Genomic DNA, 18,535 nt, shown 5'->3' on the forward strand with positions numbered 1-18,535 from the left:
TTTTTTTATTTTTTTTTTTTTTTTTTTGCTCAGTTTGGCCAGGCAGCCAGCTCTAGGAAGAGTCTTGGTGGTTCCAAACCTCTTCATTTTAAGGATGATGGAGATCACTGTGTTCTTGGGGGAACTTCAATGCTGCAGACATTTTATTTAGTACCCTTCAGATCTGTGCCTTGCACAATCTAGTCTCGGAGCTTTACGAACAATTCCTTCAACCTCATGGCTTGGTTTTGCTCTGACATGCACTGTCAGCTGTGGGACCTTTTTATATAGATAGGTGTGTGTACCTTTTCCAAATCCTGTCCAATCAATTGAATTTACCACAAGTGGAAACAGGATGCACCTGAGCTCAATTTAGTCTCATAGCAAAGGGTCTGAAATAGTTGTGTAAATGTAATTCTGTCATTTTTTTAAACATTTTCAGACATTTCGTAACATGTTTTTGCTTTGTCATTATGTGGTATTGTGTGTAGCTGGATGAGGAGCAAAAATGTATTTAATCCATTTTAGAATACGGCTGTAACGTAACCAATGTCTAAAGGGAAGGCGTTTGAATACTTTCCCAATGCACTGGATATACCTTAATATTTAAATTGTAAGTTTTAACTTGCAATCCCTTTAACGAAGTCATAGTTAAGTAAGGTTGAGAAACAATGCCCACTGCTAATTCAGTCGTGTATATTTTATTTTTTGTGTGTGTGTGTGTATATAGCACGCTCCATTTGGTATTTCCTTTTAGTTAGGAACATGTTTCACACATCCAGGATTGACTATAAACATGATGCCAGTTAACATGAAGGATAATGGGCCCAAATATATGTTTAAGGTGCATTCAGCCTTCAAAAGTATTCAAAATGGATTAAATAGTTTTGTTCTCACCCATCTATACACAATATCCCATAATGACATGTTTTTACAACTTTATGAAATGCAGCAATATGCCATTTAAATAAATATTCACACCCCTGAGTCAGTATAGTATGTGTTAGAATCACCTTTGGCAGCAATTACAGCTGTGAGTCTTTCTGGGTAAGTCTAAGAGCTTTGGACACCTGGATTGTACAATATTTGCACATTTATCTATTTTAAGTTATTCAAACTCCGTCAAGTTGGTTGTTGATCATTGATAGCCATTTTCAAGTTTTGCTGTAGATTCTAAAGCAAATTTAAGTAAACTGACTAGGCCACTCAAGAACATTGTTGTCTTGATAAGAAACTACAGTGTATATTTGGCCTTTGTGTTTTAGGTTCTTGTCCTGCTGAAAGTTGAATTTGTCTTTTGGAAAGCAGACTGAACCAGGTTTCCTCCTATTCCATTTATTTTTAAACGAAAAAAAAAATGCAGTCCTTGCCGATGATGGGCATACCCATAACATGATTCAGCCACCACCATGCTTAAAATTTGAAGTGGTACTCTGATGTGTTGTTGGATATTCCCCAAACATAACTTTATGTCCTGAATACAAAGCATTAAGTTCTTTGACACATGTTTGGCACTTTTACTTTAGTGTGTTATTGTGAACAAGATGCATGTTTGGTGTGTAGTGTCATTGTGTGTAGGCCAGTGACTCATCTACATTTGAATACATTTCAAATTCAAGCTGTAACACAATACATGGAAAAAGTAAAGGGGTGTGAAGGCACTGTACATCACAATATTGGCTGCACAAACCCAGGTAGCAAGTTATGTTGGTAAAGATTTTTTATTGTTGAGTTTTACCTTCCGTATATCATATTTACAGTGAAGTTCTCATGACCAGAGATGTCTCAAAGCTGTAAGTTAAGCATTTTCCGGGAAGGATAATTTTTGCTCAGTTTGTTTCAACATAGGGGTTGGTGTTAATTACACAGGAAGTCTTTGGTCACACAGGAAGTCTTTGGTCACGGTTGCAGAAATAGGAAAATGTTTTAGAAGAATGAAACATGACATGCTATACTTCTAGCCAGCACTTGACATCATACGGTGTATTGGGAGGAGGTAAATGATTTCCTGAACATTTTACATGAAAGTTTGCCACAAGTGGACTCTGGAGGTGAGTACATAAATGTTGTATTATGGTTAGAGCAAGGCATATGTAATGTCAAGGGTTTGTATATGTGCAGATTCCAATGCAAATGTTAGGTATTACAGTAATGACATGGTTTCTTTAAATATATTTTTATTGGGGTTTTATAAATATATCTATACATGCATATATACTACAAGTCTGCTGCATTACAATTCATAATACATATAATTTGCAATCACATGGTTTTAGCAACAAACTCCAGCACATACTTTTATTGGTTGAATTTTAAAAAACTCACCTTTAAAAAGCTAGATTTTATTGAGAATTGGGGCAGGTACCTTGTGACTTAGTTTCTTGAACATTTTATATAAAACATATTTTTTAAATTCTGATTAAGTGTCATGTTCTGTGTGTGATACTCTTGTGGGTTTTCATATGGAAACAGGAAATGATGAATCAGACAGGTGTTTAAAATGGTGTTGTTGCAAACCTTAGTTTGCATCACTTACATTGATAACTCTTGACTATTAATTTGTGCATTTAATGTAAATGTTGTATATTCTCCATAGCTTTTGTGGACATCATGTAATCCAAATATCCCTGTGAAAGGGCACAAGTGGGGAGGCTTTTCTCCCTTACAAAAATGTACCATGGAAGTACAATGAAAACAAAATACCATTGTTTTGTACAAGCAGCATGTAGTGAAACATGAAAGCATGGTAGTTGTTTACAATGTATTATGGTGGTCTGTGCCCCACTGTTTTGTTTCGGGTAAAGTGACCAAAAATGTAATTTATGGACAACATTGACCACTAACTCTGCAATTGCAAAGCGTAGGCCTAGTACCTTCTTAAACCTCTTTAGCTCATAGTGAAAAAACACTAGATGCATGGTCTAGTAGTGTATTGTACCCTCTTATACCTCTAGCTCATAGTGAAAAACCACAACATACATGGGAGCTGGATAGGGTATGGTGAGAAGAATGAAGGCAATCTGAAACCTTGAAGTGCAGTTCCATATTTCCATAGTACGGTCAACCTGAGCATGAAAAAACGACTTTCATATTTACCTTGAATGTGTGTATTATGAGGTAAAGACTACATTTGGCCTTTATATTTGACAAGTGTAATGTTATTGTTACTACAAAGTAGTATACAAAGTCTCAAAATAGGTCATTTTAGTCATCCAGATTTAATAGCATTTGGCTACAGCTCACAGAACTTGTTTTGGTACTCACATCTGTCCCCCTGTGTTTCTGACCAAGTCGGAAGGTTAATGAAAAAATATCTAAACACATTTTTGTACATTGAGTGCTAGTATAGAATTCTACAATCTAGTGAAGATAGAATCTGATTTGGACAGGCAGTGTCACACCCAAAAAGTTTTTGAGGAAAGGTTGTTATTGTGAATGTGCCCCAACAGCATGCTCGAACGGCAGAGTCAATATCCACGCTTATAAACCCAGGGTTGTTACACAATCATTACACTCTGCTTAACTTAGTGTTTCATATCCTATGCCTTATAACTTGCTCACCGTGATGATAAGGTGTAAAATAGTTTGTTTATATGGTGGGTCTCTTCAGTTTTCAGTTGGCTTTCTCATTCAACTGACTCAGTGACTTCCAGGCAGGCCAGCGCGAGACCCACTTTAGAGTGAGAGTGCATGAAGAAACCACAAGAGCGAGCGGGCCCAAACAAGTACAACTGGAAACCTGGTTACAGGCTAGGTTCCCATCCAATTGGCGACAGATTTTCATGCGAATATTAAAAAATATGCATTAAAAACAATTCATATTTCCCCATGAGATGTGTATCCATCGAATTGACTAGTTGCAGATACAAGGCTGTGCCCAATGACGTAGTAAACAATTTCCATGTACCAAATAAAAAAAAGTTAAATGGGTTCCTTGCCATTTTCAACTCTACTGATGATTGGGTAGAGCCCAGATACAGTATAGCCAACATGATGAGATTATTATTATGGACAATAGAGCGAGATTATTTTTTATTGTCAAACGGCTGCTAAACATCGATTCTTATATCACCAGAATAAAGCCCTCAGAATAAGACCCTGGATATTTATTGGAAAGGAGCATCAAGCTCATCACCTTGCACTTTCACCACCCTGTGACATAGCCGAGGGTTTGTTCTTTTCTCTCTCGCATAAAAGCACTCCACGGGCCACCTATTGGGGAAACCTGGCCTGCTGCATGAAGTTTGCACTTGTGTCTATAAAACACTATTTTGCTCAAAAACCATTTTTTATGCTAAAGTGTGTGTACATGACTGTATTTATGTGGGATATTGTTTTTCAACAGAAAAAAAAAAAAAAATAGCTGGACTACGTCTCTAAAAAGGTCGAGTGATGCCAACATTCTTTTAGTGGTGCCTTCACAGTGAGTCATTTTATTGTGTAAAAAAATGCAAGGAGCATATAATCCCCGGAAGCCTTTTAATTGCAGTGGGGTTTAGTGTTTAACAATCTACTGTCTGTGTCGTGACATAGGAGGGACTTTGAAGAACCATGTCTGGCAAGAAGTCAAGAAAAGTGAGAATGGGATCATCACGTCAACCACGTCAGAATCAAGATGAACATGAGACCAACAAAGATGATGATGGGTCCCAAATGTTGTCAAAGGAAAGGAAAGTAGTTGAAGTTGGGGCTGATTCAGTTTCAGTGATGCTCCAAACGGACCGTGTCTCATCAGATAACTTATCAACAATAACACAACAACACACAGAAAGAAATAATCCACCATTAAATTACGTCACAGAGTCACATCTGTCTCAACCTGTAAACCCATATCTTCTAAAATCACTTGACACTGCAGGGAAGAGAAGGAAAATGGGGTCTACTCGTCAGAATAAAAGAATGCCAGAGGAGACAGACTTTGGGGTGATACAAGACACCAAAACTGGAGACACAGAACAATCACTAGAACTTCAGGCATCCATTGCAGTTGTGGAATCTGAGTCCCACAGCAAAGGAGAAGAGTGCCTGGGTCCTAAAGAAAGTGAAAGGAACACTGAGAGCAGAAGTCAAAGTGAGTTTCTTTTGTTTGCTTCTAACACACTCAACCAACCGGATGACAGATGGAAAGAGGAAGTTGGTGAGGATACTGAACCTAGAACTAAAACTGTGGTTAGTTATGGCAGTGAAATGCTTCAAGATACTCTTGGAACCGAATCACTCTTGCATCTGCCCCTAGACCTTGCGTTGCATGTTGTTCATGGACTCGCTGCTGAACCCATAACAGAGGAGTTGAAGAAAGAGGAAGAGAGGAGGCAGGAAAGTGAGCATGCCGAGGTGGAGTCCCCCACATTTCTCAGCTCTAGACAGTCATTAGATCAATCCCTTGAGTCAGACACTTTAACCAACACAGAAGAGTTTGAGTCAGTCAATAGCACAATAATCCTCCAAAGAGGAGAAGGTGAAGAGAAACTTGAACCTGTTGTAAATGAGTCAGAATTGCAAGATGATATTAACTCTACTGGTCCAGGCAATCAGGAAACGTTGCACCAAAGAGATGAAGATGAGAACTTTGTTGATCTGATAGTTGAGGAAAATATAGTACTGGCAAATATAACTCATTTTAGACAACCAGACCATGTAGAAAGCTTTGAACCTGAACAAAGTGAGGATATGACCTGCTTTTTACAATCAACCCCCTCAGACAGCTCTTTGGGTCATGACAAAAGTGCTCAATCAGAGTCCAGGAGAAGAAAGATGGGTTCAACTCGCAGGAATCATAGAGGTAAACATGAGGAGGAAGAACATGGAGAGAGTAAGATGCATGGATATCGTTACCTTTATGATGAGGGAGAAGAGGTCATATTGGGAAAAGAAGAAATGCTTGGCATCGAAGAGACTGCGTTTGAAATATCTATGGAGCCTAAAGGTAGCGCCAGTGTAGACGAGAAAGAAGGAGAGCAGATGGAGAATTTCCAAAAAGAGGAAGACACAGAAAACATAGGAGAGACAGGAAGGGGGTTGGAAAGGGACATGGGAACAGTGGAAGGATCTGGTGTTGAAACATCGGAAGAGTCTCTGTTGTTATTGGAACCGGAGCATGGAGCAGATGAGGAGAAGAAAGGAATGGAAGAAGAAAGTCTGATTGAACCCACCCCTTTTGATCAATACATCGATTCATTTGGTATTGCAGATCAATTATATAACCAAGAGAAAGGCAACAGATTCATTGTAGACTCTGTCAATACAGAAACTGAGAGCAACAATGAAGCAAGCATGGCCCACATTGTTGACCCAATAGAGCCCTTCAGTGCTGGACTGGACCAATCAGGAGTCACTTTACTCAGGGAGGAAGAAGTTAGTGATTTCACACTGATTGTGAATAATTCTGAAGTGATCAAGTGCAGCCAAATAGCATATGATTGTGCTCTTACACTAGAGTCAGATGACACTTTCAGCACTGATCCCAAAATCTCTCCTAGTCAACTCATCCAAACTCCATGTATGGAAATCACTAACCCTTTTCTCAAACCATTATTACCGCATAGTATTCAGGGGAATGTGGAGGATGCAAACACTGACCCCAATACCACAGGGGGACTGGACACATCAGAGGTCATGTTACTCAGCGAGGAGGAAATGAGTGACCATGTGCCGCTTGTAAATGAAGTGAGTGTCAGTAGCCAAATGACATATGATGATAGAACTCTCACAACAGAGCCCTGCCAAACAGATGAGGCTTTGAGCACTGATCCCAATATCTCTGCTCGTCAACTCAACCAAACTCCATACTCGGATGAAAGCCATAACTCTTTTCCCAATTCACTCTTACTGCAGAGTGTTCAGGACCAAGGTGATAACGCAGCAAACATCAACTCCAATCAGAGTCCTTCTCCGAGCAGGAGGAGAAAGATGGGGTCGACTCGTAGGCATCCTAGAAGTGTACAAAGAGAAGAGGAGGACACAGAGGAGAAACAAGAAGTGGAAATAGAAAGCACAGAGATAAAAGACAAGAGAGAAAACATGGATGCAATGGAACGTTCTTGCATGGAGTTTGAAATGTTGATGGAATCTAAGGATGGAGCTGGTAATGAGAAGAATGAAGGAGAAGAGAGAAATGCGGAGACTGTCCTGACTGACCTCAGCTGTTCATTCAGTACTTCAAATCAAGAGGGAAGAAACATAGAGACTGACAATATAGAAAGTGAGAGCCAATCAATTATAAAGGATTCAATGGCAACAAAACTCTTGCTTCTACGTGAAGTAGAGTTGACTCAGATTAGTCAAATTCTTCACAACACTTACCCTGATGTTCCTACTATAGAGTCATATGACTCCGACCTGACCGATGACACACTGAACTCAAATCCTGCCATCACTGGTTTGCAACACAAAGGAACATCATTGGAGGAAACACTTGATGAATCAAGAGGAAACACTGACTACCCTCCAGATCCACGCTCACTGCAGAGTTCTCTTGTTCCAGAGGAAACAGCAGAGGTAGAATCCTACACTCCAGGGAGGAAAAGAAAGATCGGTTCCACTCGCAGCAAGTCTCATCCAGGTAGAAAAGGAGAGGAGAGAAGAGAGCAGGGGCAGGAGGAGGAGAAAGGAGAAGACACAGATGTTATAGGAGAGGTGGGAGATGTCATTACAACAGCAGAAATGGATTCTAGCATAGAAATGACTGATCTTGTAGAGCTTGAGGAACTTCTAGAAAAAGTGACAGAGGAGCAGGCGATGGGAGACCCAGCGATCATAGTAGTGGAGGGAGAGGTCAACATAGTAGTAGAAGGAGAATCTGGCATCGAAAGGTCTGAGCTTGTAGAACATACAGAAAAAGTTAGAGAGGCGGAGGAGATAGAAGTAGAAGTGAAAATAGTCGCAGAGAGCGAGAGCCACCAAACTCCCTCTGACACAGCAGCTCTTACAGTAGAGGCCCAAGAGTCATGTGACATGGTTTGTATAGAGCCATATATAACATCACAATACCTGGTAGACAATAATCCCTCATTAAATAACCTCACAGAAATAAATCTGTCTCAAACTGAAAACCCATATCTGCTAGAATCACCTGACACTGCAAAGAAGAGAAGGAAGAGGGTTTCTACTCGTCGGAATAAAGGTAAACAAGCAGAGACAGACTTTGGGGAGAAACAAGACGCCAAAACTGGAGACACAGAAAAATCCCTACAACTTCAGGCATCCATTGCAGTTATGGAATCCTGGTCCTACAGCAACACAGAAGAGCTACTGGGTCCAAAGGAAAGTGAAACGGACACTGAGTGTCTTTTGTTTGCTTCTAACACACTCGACAAACCGGATGGCAGATGGAAAGAGGAAGTTGGTGAGGATATAGAACCTAGCAGTGAAGCTGTAGTTAGTTATAGCAGTGAATTGCTTCAAGATACTCTTGGAACTGAATCACTCTTGCATCTGCCCCTAGACCTTGCATTGCAAGTTGTTCATCGATTCGCTGCTGAACCCACAACAGAGTTGAAGAAAGAGGAAGAGAGGAGGCAGGAAAGTGAGCATGCCGAGGTGGAGTCCCCCACATTTCTCAGCTCTAGACAGTCATTAGATCAATCCCTTGAGTCAGACACTTTAACCAACACAGAAGAGTTTGAGTCATTCAATAACACAATAATCCTCCAAAGTGGAGAAGGTGAAGAGAAACTTGAACCTGTTGTAAATGAGTCAGAATTGCAAGATGATATGAACTCTACTGGTCCAGGCAATCAGGAAACGTTGCACCAAAGAGATGAAGATGATGACTTTGTTGATCTGATAGTTGAGGAAAACATAGTAATGGCAAATATAACTCATTTTAGACAACCAGACCATGTAGAAAGCTTTGAACCTGAACAAAGTGAGGATATGACCTGCTTTTTACAATCAACCCCCTCAGACAGCTCTTTGGGTCATGACAAAAGTGCTCAATCAGAATCCAGGAGAAGAAAGATGGGTTCAACTCGCAGGAATCATAGAGGTAAACATGAGGAGGAAGAACATGGAGAGAGTAAGATGCATGGATATCGTTACCTTTATGATGAGGGAGAAGAGGTCATATTGGGAAAAGAAGAAATGCTTGGCATCGAAGAGACTGAGTTTGAAATATCTATGGAGCCTAAAGATAGCGCCAGTGTAGACGAGAAAGAAGGAGAGCAGATGGAGAATTTCCAAACAGAGAGGAAGACACAGCAAACATAGGAGAGACAGGAAGGGGTTGGAAAGGGACATGGGAACAGTGGAAAGATCCGGTGTTGAAACATCGGAAGAGTCTCTGTTGTTATTGGAACCGGAGCATGGAGCAGATGAGGAGAAGAAAGGAATGGAAGAAGAAAGTCTGATTGAACCCACCCCTTTTGATCAATACATCGATTCATTTGGTATTGCAGATCAATTATATAACCAAGAGAAAGGTAACAGATTCACTGTAGACTCTGTAAATACAGAAACTGAGAGCAACAATGAAGCAAGCATGGCCCACATAGTTGACCCAATAGAGCCCTTCAGTGTTGGACTGGACCAATCAGGAGACACTTTACTCAGGGAGGATGAAGTTAGTGATTTCACACTGCTTGTGAATAATTCTGAAGTGATCAAGTGCAGCCAAATAGCATATGATTGTGCTCTTACACTAGAGTCAGATGACACTTTCAGCACTGATGCCAAAAACTCTCCGAGTCAACTCATCCAAACTCCATGTATGGAAATCACTAACCCCTTTCTCAAACCACTATTACCACAGAGTATTCAGGGGAATGAGGGTGGTGCAAACACTGACCCCAATACCACAGGCAGACTGGACACATCAGAGGTCATGTTACTCAGCGAGGAGGAAATGAGTGACCATGTGCCGCTTGTAAATGAAGTGAGTGTCAGTAGCCAAATGACATATGATGATAGAACTCTCACAACAGAGCCCTGCCAAACAGATGAGGCTTTGAGCACTGATCCCAATATCTCTGCTAGTCAACTCAACCAAACTCCATACTCGGATGAAAGCCATAACTCTTTTCCCAATTCACTCTTACTGCAGAGTGTTCAGGACCAAGGTGATAACGCAGCAAACATCAACTCCAATCAGAGTCCTTCTCCGAGCAGGAGGAGAAAGATGGGGTCGACTCGTAGGCATCCTAGAAGTGTACAAAGAGAAGAGGAGGACACAGAGGAGAAACAAGAAGTGGAAATAGAAAGCACAGAGATAAAAGACAAGAGAGAAAACATGGATGCAATGGAACGTTCTTGCATGGAGTTTGAAATGTTGATGGAATCTAAGGATGGAGCTGGTAATGAGAAGAATGAAGGAGAGGAGAGAAATGCGGAGACTGTCCTGACTGACCTCAGCTGTTCATTCAGTACTTCAAATCAAGAGGGAAGAAACATAGAGACTGACAATATAGAAAGTGAGAGCCAATCAATTATAAAGGATTCAATGGCAACAAAACTCTTGCTTCTACGTGAAGTAGAGTTGACTCAGATTAGTCAAATTCTTCACAACACTTACCCTGATGTTCCTACTATAGAGTCATATGACTCCGACCTGACCGATGACACACTGAACTCAAATCCTGCCATCACTGGTTTGCAACACAAAGGAACATCATTGGAGGAAACACTTGATGAATCAAGAGGAAACACTGACTACCCTCCAGATCCACGCTCACTGCAGAGTTCTCTTGTTCCAGAGGAAACAGCAGAGGTAGAATCCTACACTCCAGGGAGGAAAAGAAAGATCGGTTCCACTCGCAGCAAGTCTCATCCAGGTAGAAAAGGAGAGGAGAGAAGAGAGCAGGGGCAGGAGGAGGAGAAAGGAGAAGACACAGATGTTATAGGAGAGGTGGGAGATGTCATTACAACAGCAGAAATGGATTCTAGCATAGAAATGACTGATCTTGTAGAGCTTGAGGAACTTCTAGAAAAAGTGACAGAGGAGCAGGCGATGGGAGACCCAGCGATCATAGTAGTGGAGGGAGAGGTCAACATAGTAGTAGAAGGAGAATCTGGCATCGAAAGGTCTGAGCTTGTAGAACATACAGAAAAAGTTAGAGAGGCGGAGGAGATAGAAGTAGAAGTGAAAATAGTCGCAGAGAGCGAGAGCCACCAAACTCCCTCTGACACAGCAGCTCTTACAGTAGAGGCCCAAGAGTCATGTGACATGGTTTGTATAGAGCCATATATAACATCACAATACCTGGTAGACAATAATCCCTCATTAAATAACCTCACAGAAATAAATCTGTCTCAAACTGAAAACCCATATCTGCTAGAATCACCTGACACTGCAAAGAAGAGAAGGAAGAGGGTTTCTACTCGTCGGAATAAAGGTAAACAAGCAGAGACAGACTTTGGGGAGAAACAAGACGCCAAAACTGGAGACACAGAAAAATCCCTACAACTTCAGGCATCCATTGCAGTTATGGAATCCTGGTCCTACAGCAACACAGAAGAGCTACTGGGTCCAAAGGAAAGTGAAACGGACACTGAGTGTCTTTTGTTTGCTTCTAACACACTCGACAAACCGGATGGCAGATGGAAAGAGGAAGTTGGTGAGGATATAGAACCTAGCAGTGAAGCTGTAGTTAGTTATAGCAGTGAATTGCTTCAAGATACTCTTGGAACTGAATCACTCTTGCATCTGCCCCTAGACCTTGCATTGCAAGTTGTTCATCGATTCGCTGCTGAACCCACAACAGAGTTGAAGAAAGAGGAAGAGAGGAGGCAGGAAAGTGAGCATGCCGAGGTGGAGTCCCCCACATTTCTCAGCTCTAGACAGTCATTAGATCAATCCCTTGAGTCAGACACTTTAACCAACACAGAAGAGTTTGAGTCATTCAATAACACAATAATCCTCCAAAGTGGAGAAGGTGAAGAGAAACTTGAACCTGTTGTAAATGAGTCAGAATTGCAAGATGATATGAACTCTACTGGTCCAGGCAATCAGGAAACGTTGCACCAAAGAGATGAAGATGATGACTTTGTTGATCTGATAGTTGAGGAAAACATAGTAATGGCAAATATAACTCATTTTAGACAACCAGACCATGTAGAAAGCTTTGAACCTGAACAAAGTGAGGATATGACCTGCTTTTTACAATCAACCCCCTCAGACAGCTCTTTGGGTCATGACAAAAGTGCTCAATCAGAATCCAGGAGAAGAAAGATGGGTTCAACTCGCAGGAATCATAGAGGTAAACATGAGGAGGAAGAACATGGAGAGAGTAAGATGCATGGATATCGTTACCTTTATGATGAGGGAGAAGAGGTCATATTGGGAAAAGAAGAAATGCTTGGCATCGAAGAGACTGAGTTTGAAATATCTATGGAGCCTAAAGATAGCGCCAGTGTAGACGAGAAAGAAGGAGAGCAGATGGAGAATTTCCAAACAGAGGAAGACACAGCAAACATAGGAGAGACAGGAAGGGGGTTGGAAAGGGACATGGGAACAGTGGAAAGATCCGGTGTTGAAACATCGGAAGAGTCTCTGTTGTTATTGGAACCGGAGCATGGAGCAGATGAGGAGAAGAAAGGAATGGAAGAAGAAAGTCTGATTGAACCCACCCCTTTTGATCAATACATCGATTCATTTGGTATTGCAGATCAATTATATAACCAAGAGAAAGGTAACAGATTCACTGTAGACTCTGTAAATACAGAAACTGAGAGCAACAATGAAGCAAGCATGGCCCACATAGTTGACCCAATAGAGCCCTTCAGTGTTGGACTGGACCAATCAGGAGACACTTTACTCAGGGAGGATGAAGTTAGTGATTTCACACTGCTTGTGAATAATTCTGAAGTGATCAAGTGCAGCCAAATAGCATATGATTGTGCTCTTACACTAGAGTCAGATGACACTTTCAGCACTGATGCCAAAAACTCTCCGAGTCAACTCATCCAAACTCCATGTATGGAAATCACTAACCCCTTTCTCAAACCACTATTACCACAGAGTATTCAGGGGAATGAGGGTGGTGCAAACACTGACCCCAATACCACAGGCAGACTGGACACATCAGAGGTCATGTTACTCAGCGAGGAGGAAATGAGTGACCATGTGCCGCTTGTAAATGAAGTGAGTGTCAGTAGCCAAATGACATATGATGATAGAACTCTCACAACAGAGCCCTGCCAAACAGATGAGGCTTTGAGCACTGATCCCAATATCTCTGCTAGTCAACTCAACCAAACTCCATACTCGGATGAAAGCCATAACTCTTTTCCCAATTCACTCTTACTGCAGAGTGTTCAGGACCAAGGTGATAACGCAGCAAACATCAACTCCAATCAGAGTCCTTCTCCGAGCAGGAGGAGAAAGATGGGGTCGACTCGTAGGCATCCTAGAAGTGTACAAAGAGAAGAGGAGGACACAGAGGAGAAACAAGAAGTGGAAATAGAAAGCACAGAGATAAAAGACAAGAGAGAAAACATGGATGCAATGGAACGTTCTTGCATGGAGTTTGAAATGTTGATGGAATCTAAGGATGGAGCTGGTAATGAGAAGAATGAAGGAGAGGAGAGAAATGCGGAGACTGTCCTGACTGACCTCAGCTGTTCATTCAGTACTTCAAATCAAGAGGGAAGAAACATAGAGACTGACAATATAGAAAGTGAGAGCCAATCAATTATAAAGGATTCAATGGCAACAAAACTCTTGCTTCTACGTGAAGTAGAGTTGACTCAGATTAGTCAAATTCTTCACAACACTTACCCTGATGTTCCTACTATAGAGTCATATGACTCTGACCTGACCGATGACACACTGAACTCAAATCCTGCCATCACTGGTTTGCAACACAAAGGAACATCATTGGAGGAAACGCTTGATGAATCAAGAGGAAACACTGACTACCCTCCAGATCCACGCTCACTGCAGAGTTCTCTTGTTCCAGAGGAAACAGCAGAGGTAGAATCCTACACTCCAGGGAGGAAAAGAAAGATCGGTTCCACTCGCAGCAAGTCTCATCCAGGTAGAAAAGGAGAGGAGAGAAGAGAGCAGGGGCAGGAGGAGGAGAAAGGAGAAGACACAGATGTTATAGGAGAGGTGGGAGATGTCATTACAACAGCAGAAATGGATTCTAGCATAGAAATGACTGATCTTGTAGAGCTTGAGGAACTTCTAGAAAAAGTGACAGAGGAGCAGGCGATGGGAGACCCAGCGATCATAGTAGTGGAGGGAGAGGTCAACATAGTAGTAGAAGGAGAATCTGGCATCGAAAGGTCTGAGCTTGTAGAACATACAGAAAAAGTTAGAGAGGCGGAGGAGATAGATGTAGAAGTGAAAATAGTCGCAGAGAGCGAGAGCCACCAAACTCCCTCTGACACAGCAGCTCTTACAGTAGAGGCCCAAGAGTCATGTGACATGGTTTGTATAGAGCCATATATAACATCACAATACCTGGTAGACAATAATCCCTCATTAAATAACCTCACAGAAATAAATCTGTCTCAAACTGAAAACCCATATCTGCTGGAATCACCTGACACTGCAAAGAAGAGAAGGAAGAGGGTTTCTACTCGTCGGAATAAAGGTAAACAAGCAGAGACAGACTTTGGGGAGAAACAAGACGCCAAAACTGGAGACACAGAAAAATCCCTACAACTTCAGGCATCCATTGCAGTTATGGAATCCTGGTCCTACAGCAACACAGAAGAGCTACTGGGTCCAAAGGAAAGTGAAACGGACACTGAGTGTCTTTTGTTTGCTTCTAACACACTCGACAAACCGGATGGCAGATGGAAAGAGGAAGTTGGTGAGGATATAGAACCTAGCAGTGAAGCTGTAGTTAGTTATAGCAGTGAATTGCTTCAAGATACTCTTGGAACTGAATCACTCTTGCATCTGCCCCTAGACCTTGCATTGCAAGTTGTTCATCGATTCGCTGCTGAACCCACAACAGAGTTGAAGAAAGAGGAAGAGAGGAGGCAGGAAAGTGAGCATGCCGAGGTGGAGTCCCCCACATTTCTCAGCTCTAGACAGTCATTAGATCAATCCCTTGAGTCAGACACTTTAACCAACACAGAAGAGTTTGAGTCATTCAATAACACAATAATCCTCCAAAGTGGAGAAGGTGAAGAGAAACTTGAACCTGTTGTAAATGAGTCAGAATTGCAAGATGATATGAACTCTACTGGTCCAGGCAATCAGGAAACGTTGCACCAAAGAGATGAAGATGATGACTTTGTTGATCTGATAGTTGAGGAAAACATAGTAATGGCAAATATAACTCATTTTAGACAACCAGACCATGTAGAAAGCTTTGAACCTGAACAAAGTGAGGATATGACCTGCTTTTTACAATCAACCCCCTCAGACAGCTCTTTGGGTCATGACAAAAGTGCTCAATCAGAATCCAGGAGAAGAAAGATGGGTTCAACTCGCAGGAATCATAGAGGTATACATGAGGAGGAAGAACATGGTGAGAGTAAGATGCATGGATATCGTTACCTTTATGATGAGGGAGAAGAGGTCATATTGGGAAAAGAAGAAATGCTTGGCATCGAAGAGACTGAGTTTGAAATATCTATGGAGCCTAAAGATAGCGCCAGTGTAGACGAGAAAGAAGGAGAGCAGATGGAGAATTTCCAAACAGAGGAAGACACAGAAAACATAGGAGAGACAGGAAGGGGGTTGGAAAGGGACATGGGAACAGTGGAAGGATCTGGTGTTGAAACATCGGAAGAGTCTCTGTTGTTATTGGAACCGGAGCATGGAGCAGATGAGGAGAAGAAAGGAATGGAAGAAGAAAGTCTGATTGAACCCACCCCTTCTGATCAATACATCGATTCATTTGGTATTGCAGATCAATTATATAACCAAGAGAAAGGCAACAGATTCATTGTAGACTCTGTCAATACAGAAACTGAGAGCAACAATGAAGCAAGCATGGCCCACATTGTTGACCCAATAGAGCCCTTCAGTGCTGGACTGGACCAATCAGGAGTCACTTTACTCAGGGAGGAAGAAGTTAGTGATTTCACACTGATTGTGAATAATTCTGAAGTGATCAAGTGCAGCCAAATAGCATATGATTGTGCTCTTACACTAGAGTCAGATGACACTTTCAGCACTGATGCCAAAATCTCTCCGAGTCAACTCATCCAAACTCCATGTATGGAAATCACTAACCCCTTTCTCAAACCACTATTACCGCAGAGTATTCAGGGGAATGAGGGTGGTGCAAACACTGACCCCAATACCACAGGCAGACTGGACACATCAGAGGTCATGTTACTCAGCGAGGAGGAAATGAGTGACCATGTGCCGCTTGTAAATGAAGTGAGTGTCAGTAGCCAAATGACATATGATGATAGAACTCTCACAACAGAGCCCTGCCAAACAGATGAGGCTTTGAGCACTGATCCCAATATCTCTGCTAGTCAACTCAACCAAACTCCATACTCGGATGAAAGCCATAACTCTTTTCCCAATTCACTCTTACTGCAGAGTGTTCAGGACCAAGGTGATAACGCAGCAAACATCAACTCAAATCAGAGTCCTTCTCCAATCAGGAGGAGAAAGATGGGGTCGACTCGTAGGCATCCTAGAGGTGTACAAAGAGAAGAGGAGGACACAGAGGAGAAACAAGAAGTGGAAATAGAAAGCACAGAGATAGAAGACAAGAGAGAAAACATGGATGCAGTGGAAGGTTCTTGCATGGAGTTTGAAATGTTGATGGAATCTAAGGATGGAGCTGGTAATGAGAAGAATGAAGGAGAAGAGAGAAATGCGGAGACTGTCCTGACTGACCTCAGCTGTTCATTCAGTACTTCAAATCAAGAGGGAAGAAACATAGAGACTGACAATATAGAAAGTGAGAGCCAATCAATTATAAAGGATTCAATGGCAACAAAACTCTTGCTTCTACGTGAAGTAGAGTTGACTCAGATTAGTCAAACTCTTCACAACACTTACCCTGATGTTCCTACTATAGAGTCATATGACTCTGACCTGACCGATGACACACTGAACTCAAATCCTGCCATCACTGGTTTGCAACACAAAGGAACATCATTGGAGGAAACACTTGATGAATCAAGAGGAAACACTGACTCCCCTCCAGATCCACGCTCACTGCAGAGTTCTCTTGTTCCAGAGGAAACAGCAGAGGTAGAATCCTACACTCCAGGGAGGAAAAGAAAGATTGGTTCCACTCGCAGCAAGTCTCATCCAGGTAGAAAAGGAGAGGAGAGAAGAGAGCAGGGGCAGGAGGAGGAGAAAGGAGAAGACACAGATGTTATAGGAGAGGTGGGAGATGTCATTACAACAGCAAAAATTGATTCTAGCATAGAAATGACTGATCTTGTAGAGCTTGAGGAACTTCTAGAAAAAGTGACAGAGGAGCAGGCGATGGGAGACCCAGCGATCATAGTAGTGGAGGGAGAGGTCAACATAGTAGTAGAAGGAGAATCTGGCATCGAAAGGTCTGAGCTTGTAGAACATACAGAAAAAGTTAGAGAGGCGGAGGAGATAGAAGTAGAAGTGAAAATAGTCGCAGAGAGCGAGAGCCACCAGACTCCCTCTGACACAGCAGCTCTTACAGTAGAGGCCCAAGAGTCATGTGACATGGTTTGTATAGAGCCATATATAACATCACAATACCTGGAAGACAATAATCCCTCATTAAATGACCTCACAGAAATAAATCTGTCTCAAACTGAAAACCCAAATCTGCTGGAATCACCTGACACTGCAAAGAAGAGAAGGAAAAGGGGTTCTACTCGTCGGAATAAAGGTAAACAAGCAGAGACAGACTTTGGGGAGAAACAAGACGCCAAAACTGGAGACACAGAAAAATCCCTACAACTTCAGGCATCCATTGCAGTTATGGAATCCTGGTCCTACAGCAACACAGAAGAGCTACTGGGTCCAAAGGAAAGTGAAACGGACACTGAGTGTCTTTTGTTTGCTTCTAACACACTCGACAAACCGGATGGCAGATGGAAAGAGGAAGTTGGTGAGGATATAGAACCTAGCAGTGAAGCTGTAGTTAGTTATAGCAGTGAATTGCTTCAAGATACTCTTGGAACTGAATCACTCTTGCATCTGCCCCTAGACCTTGCATTGCAAGTTGTTCATGGATTCGCTGCTGAACCCATAACAGAGGAGTTGAAGAAAGAGGAAGAGAGGAGGCAGGAAAGTGAGCATGCCGAGGTGGAGTCCCCCACATTTCTCAGCTCTAGACAGTCATTAGATCAATCCCTTGAGTCAGACACTTTAACCAACACAGAAGAGTTTGAGTCATTCAATAGCACAATAATCCTCCAAAGAGGAGAAGGTGAAGAGAAACTTGAACCTGTTGTAAATGAGTCAGAATTTCAAGATGATATTAACTCTACTGGTCCAGGCAATCAGGAAACGTTGCACCAAAGAGATGAAGATGAGAACTTTGTTGATTTGATCGTTGAGGAAAATATAGTACTGGCAAATATAACTCATTTTAGACAACCAGACCATGTAGAAAGCTTTGAACCTGAACAAAGTGAGGATATGACCTGCTTTTTACAATCAACCCCCTCAGACAGCTCTTTGGGTCATGACAAAAGTGCTCAATCA

At 42.0% G+C, this 18,535-nt stretch overlaps 1 protein-coding gene across 1 annotated transcript; it reads left to right on the top strand.

The window, feature by feature from the left end:
- Positions 1-26: 26 nt before the first annotated feature.
- Positions 27-9,186, top strand: LOC124016646. The gene is made up of 2 exons (XM_046332186.1): positions 27-2,030; positions 4,513-9,186. The coding sequence occupies exon 2, from the start codon at positions 4,531-4,533 to the stop codon at positions 9,184-9,186; it is 4,656 nt and encodes a 1,551-aa protein (XP_046188142.1). The 5' UTR covers positions 27-2,030; positions 4,513-4,530.
- The last annotated feature ends 9,349 nt before the right edge of the window (positions 9,187-18,535 follow it).

The sequence above is a fragment of the Oncorhynchus gorbuscha genome, linkage group LG03 (assembly GCF_021184085.1).
Source record: "Oncorhynchus gorbuscha isolate QuinsamMale2020 ecotype Even-year linkage group LG03, OgorEven_v1.0, whole genome shotgun sequence".
In the NCBI taxonomy this organism is placed as follows: Eukaryota; Metazoa; Chordata; class Actinopteri; order Salmoniformes; family Salmonidae; genus Oncorhynchus; species Oncorhynchus gorbuscha.

Bases quoted from the DNA above. Each gene is read 5' to 3' on its own strand.
- LOC124016646 (XM_046332186.1), top strand. From the start codon at position 4,531: ATGTCTGGCAAGAAGTCAAGAAAAGTGAGAATGGGATCATCACGTCAA.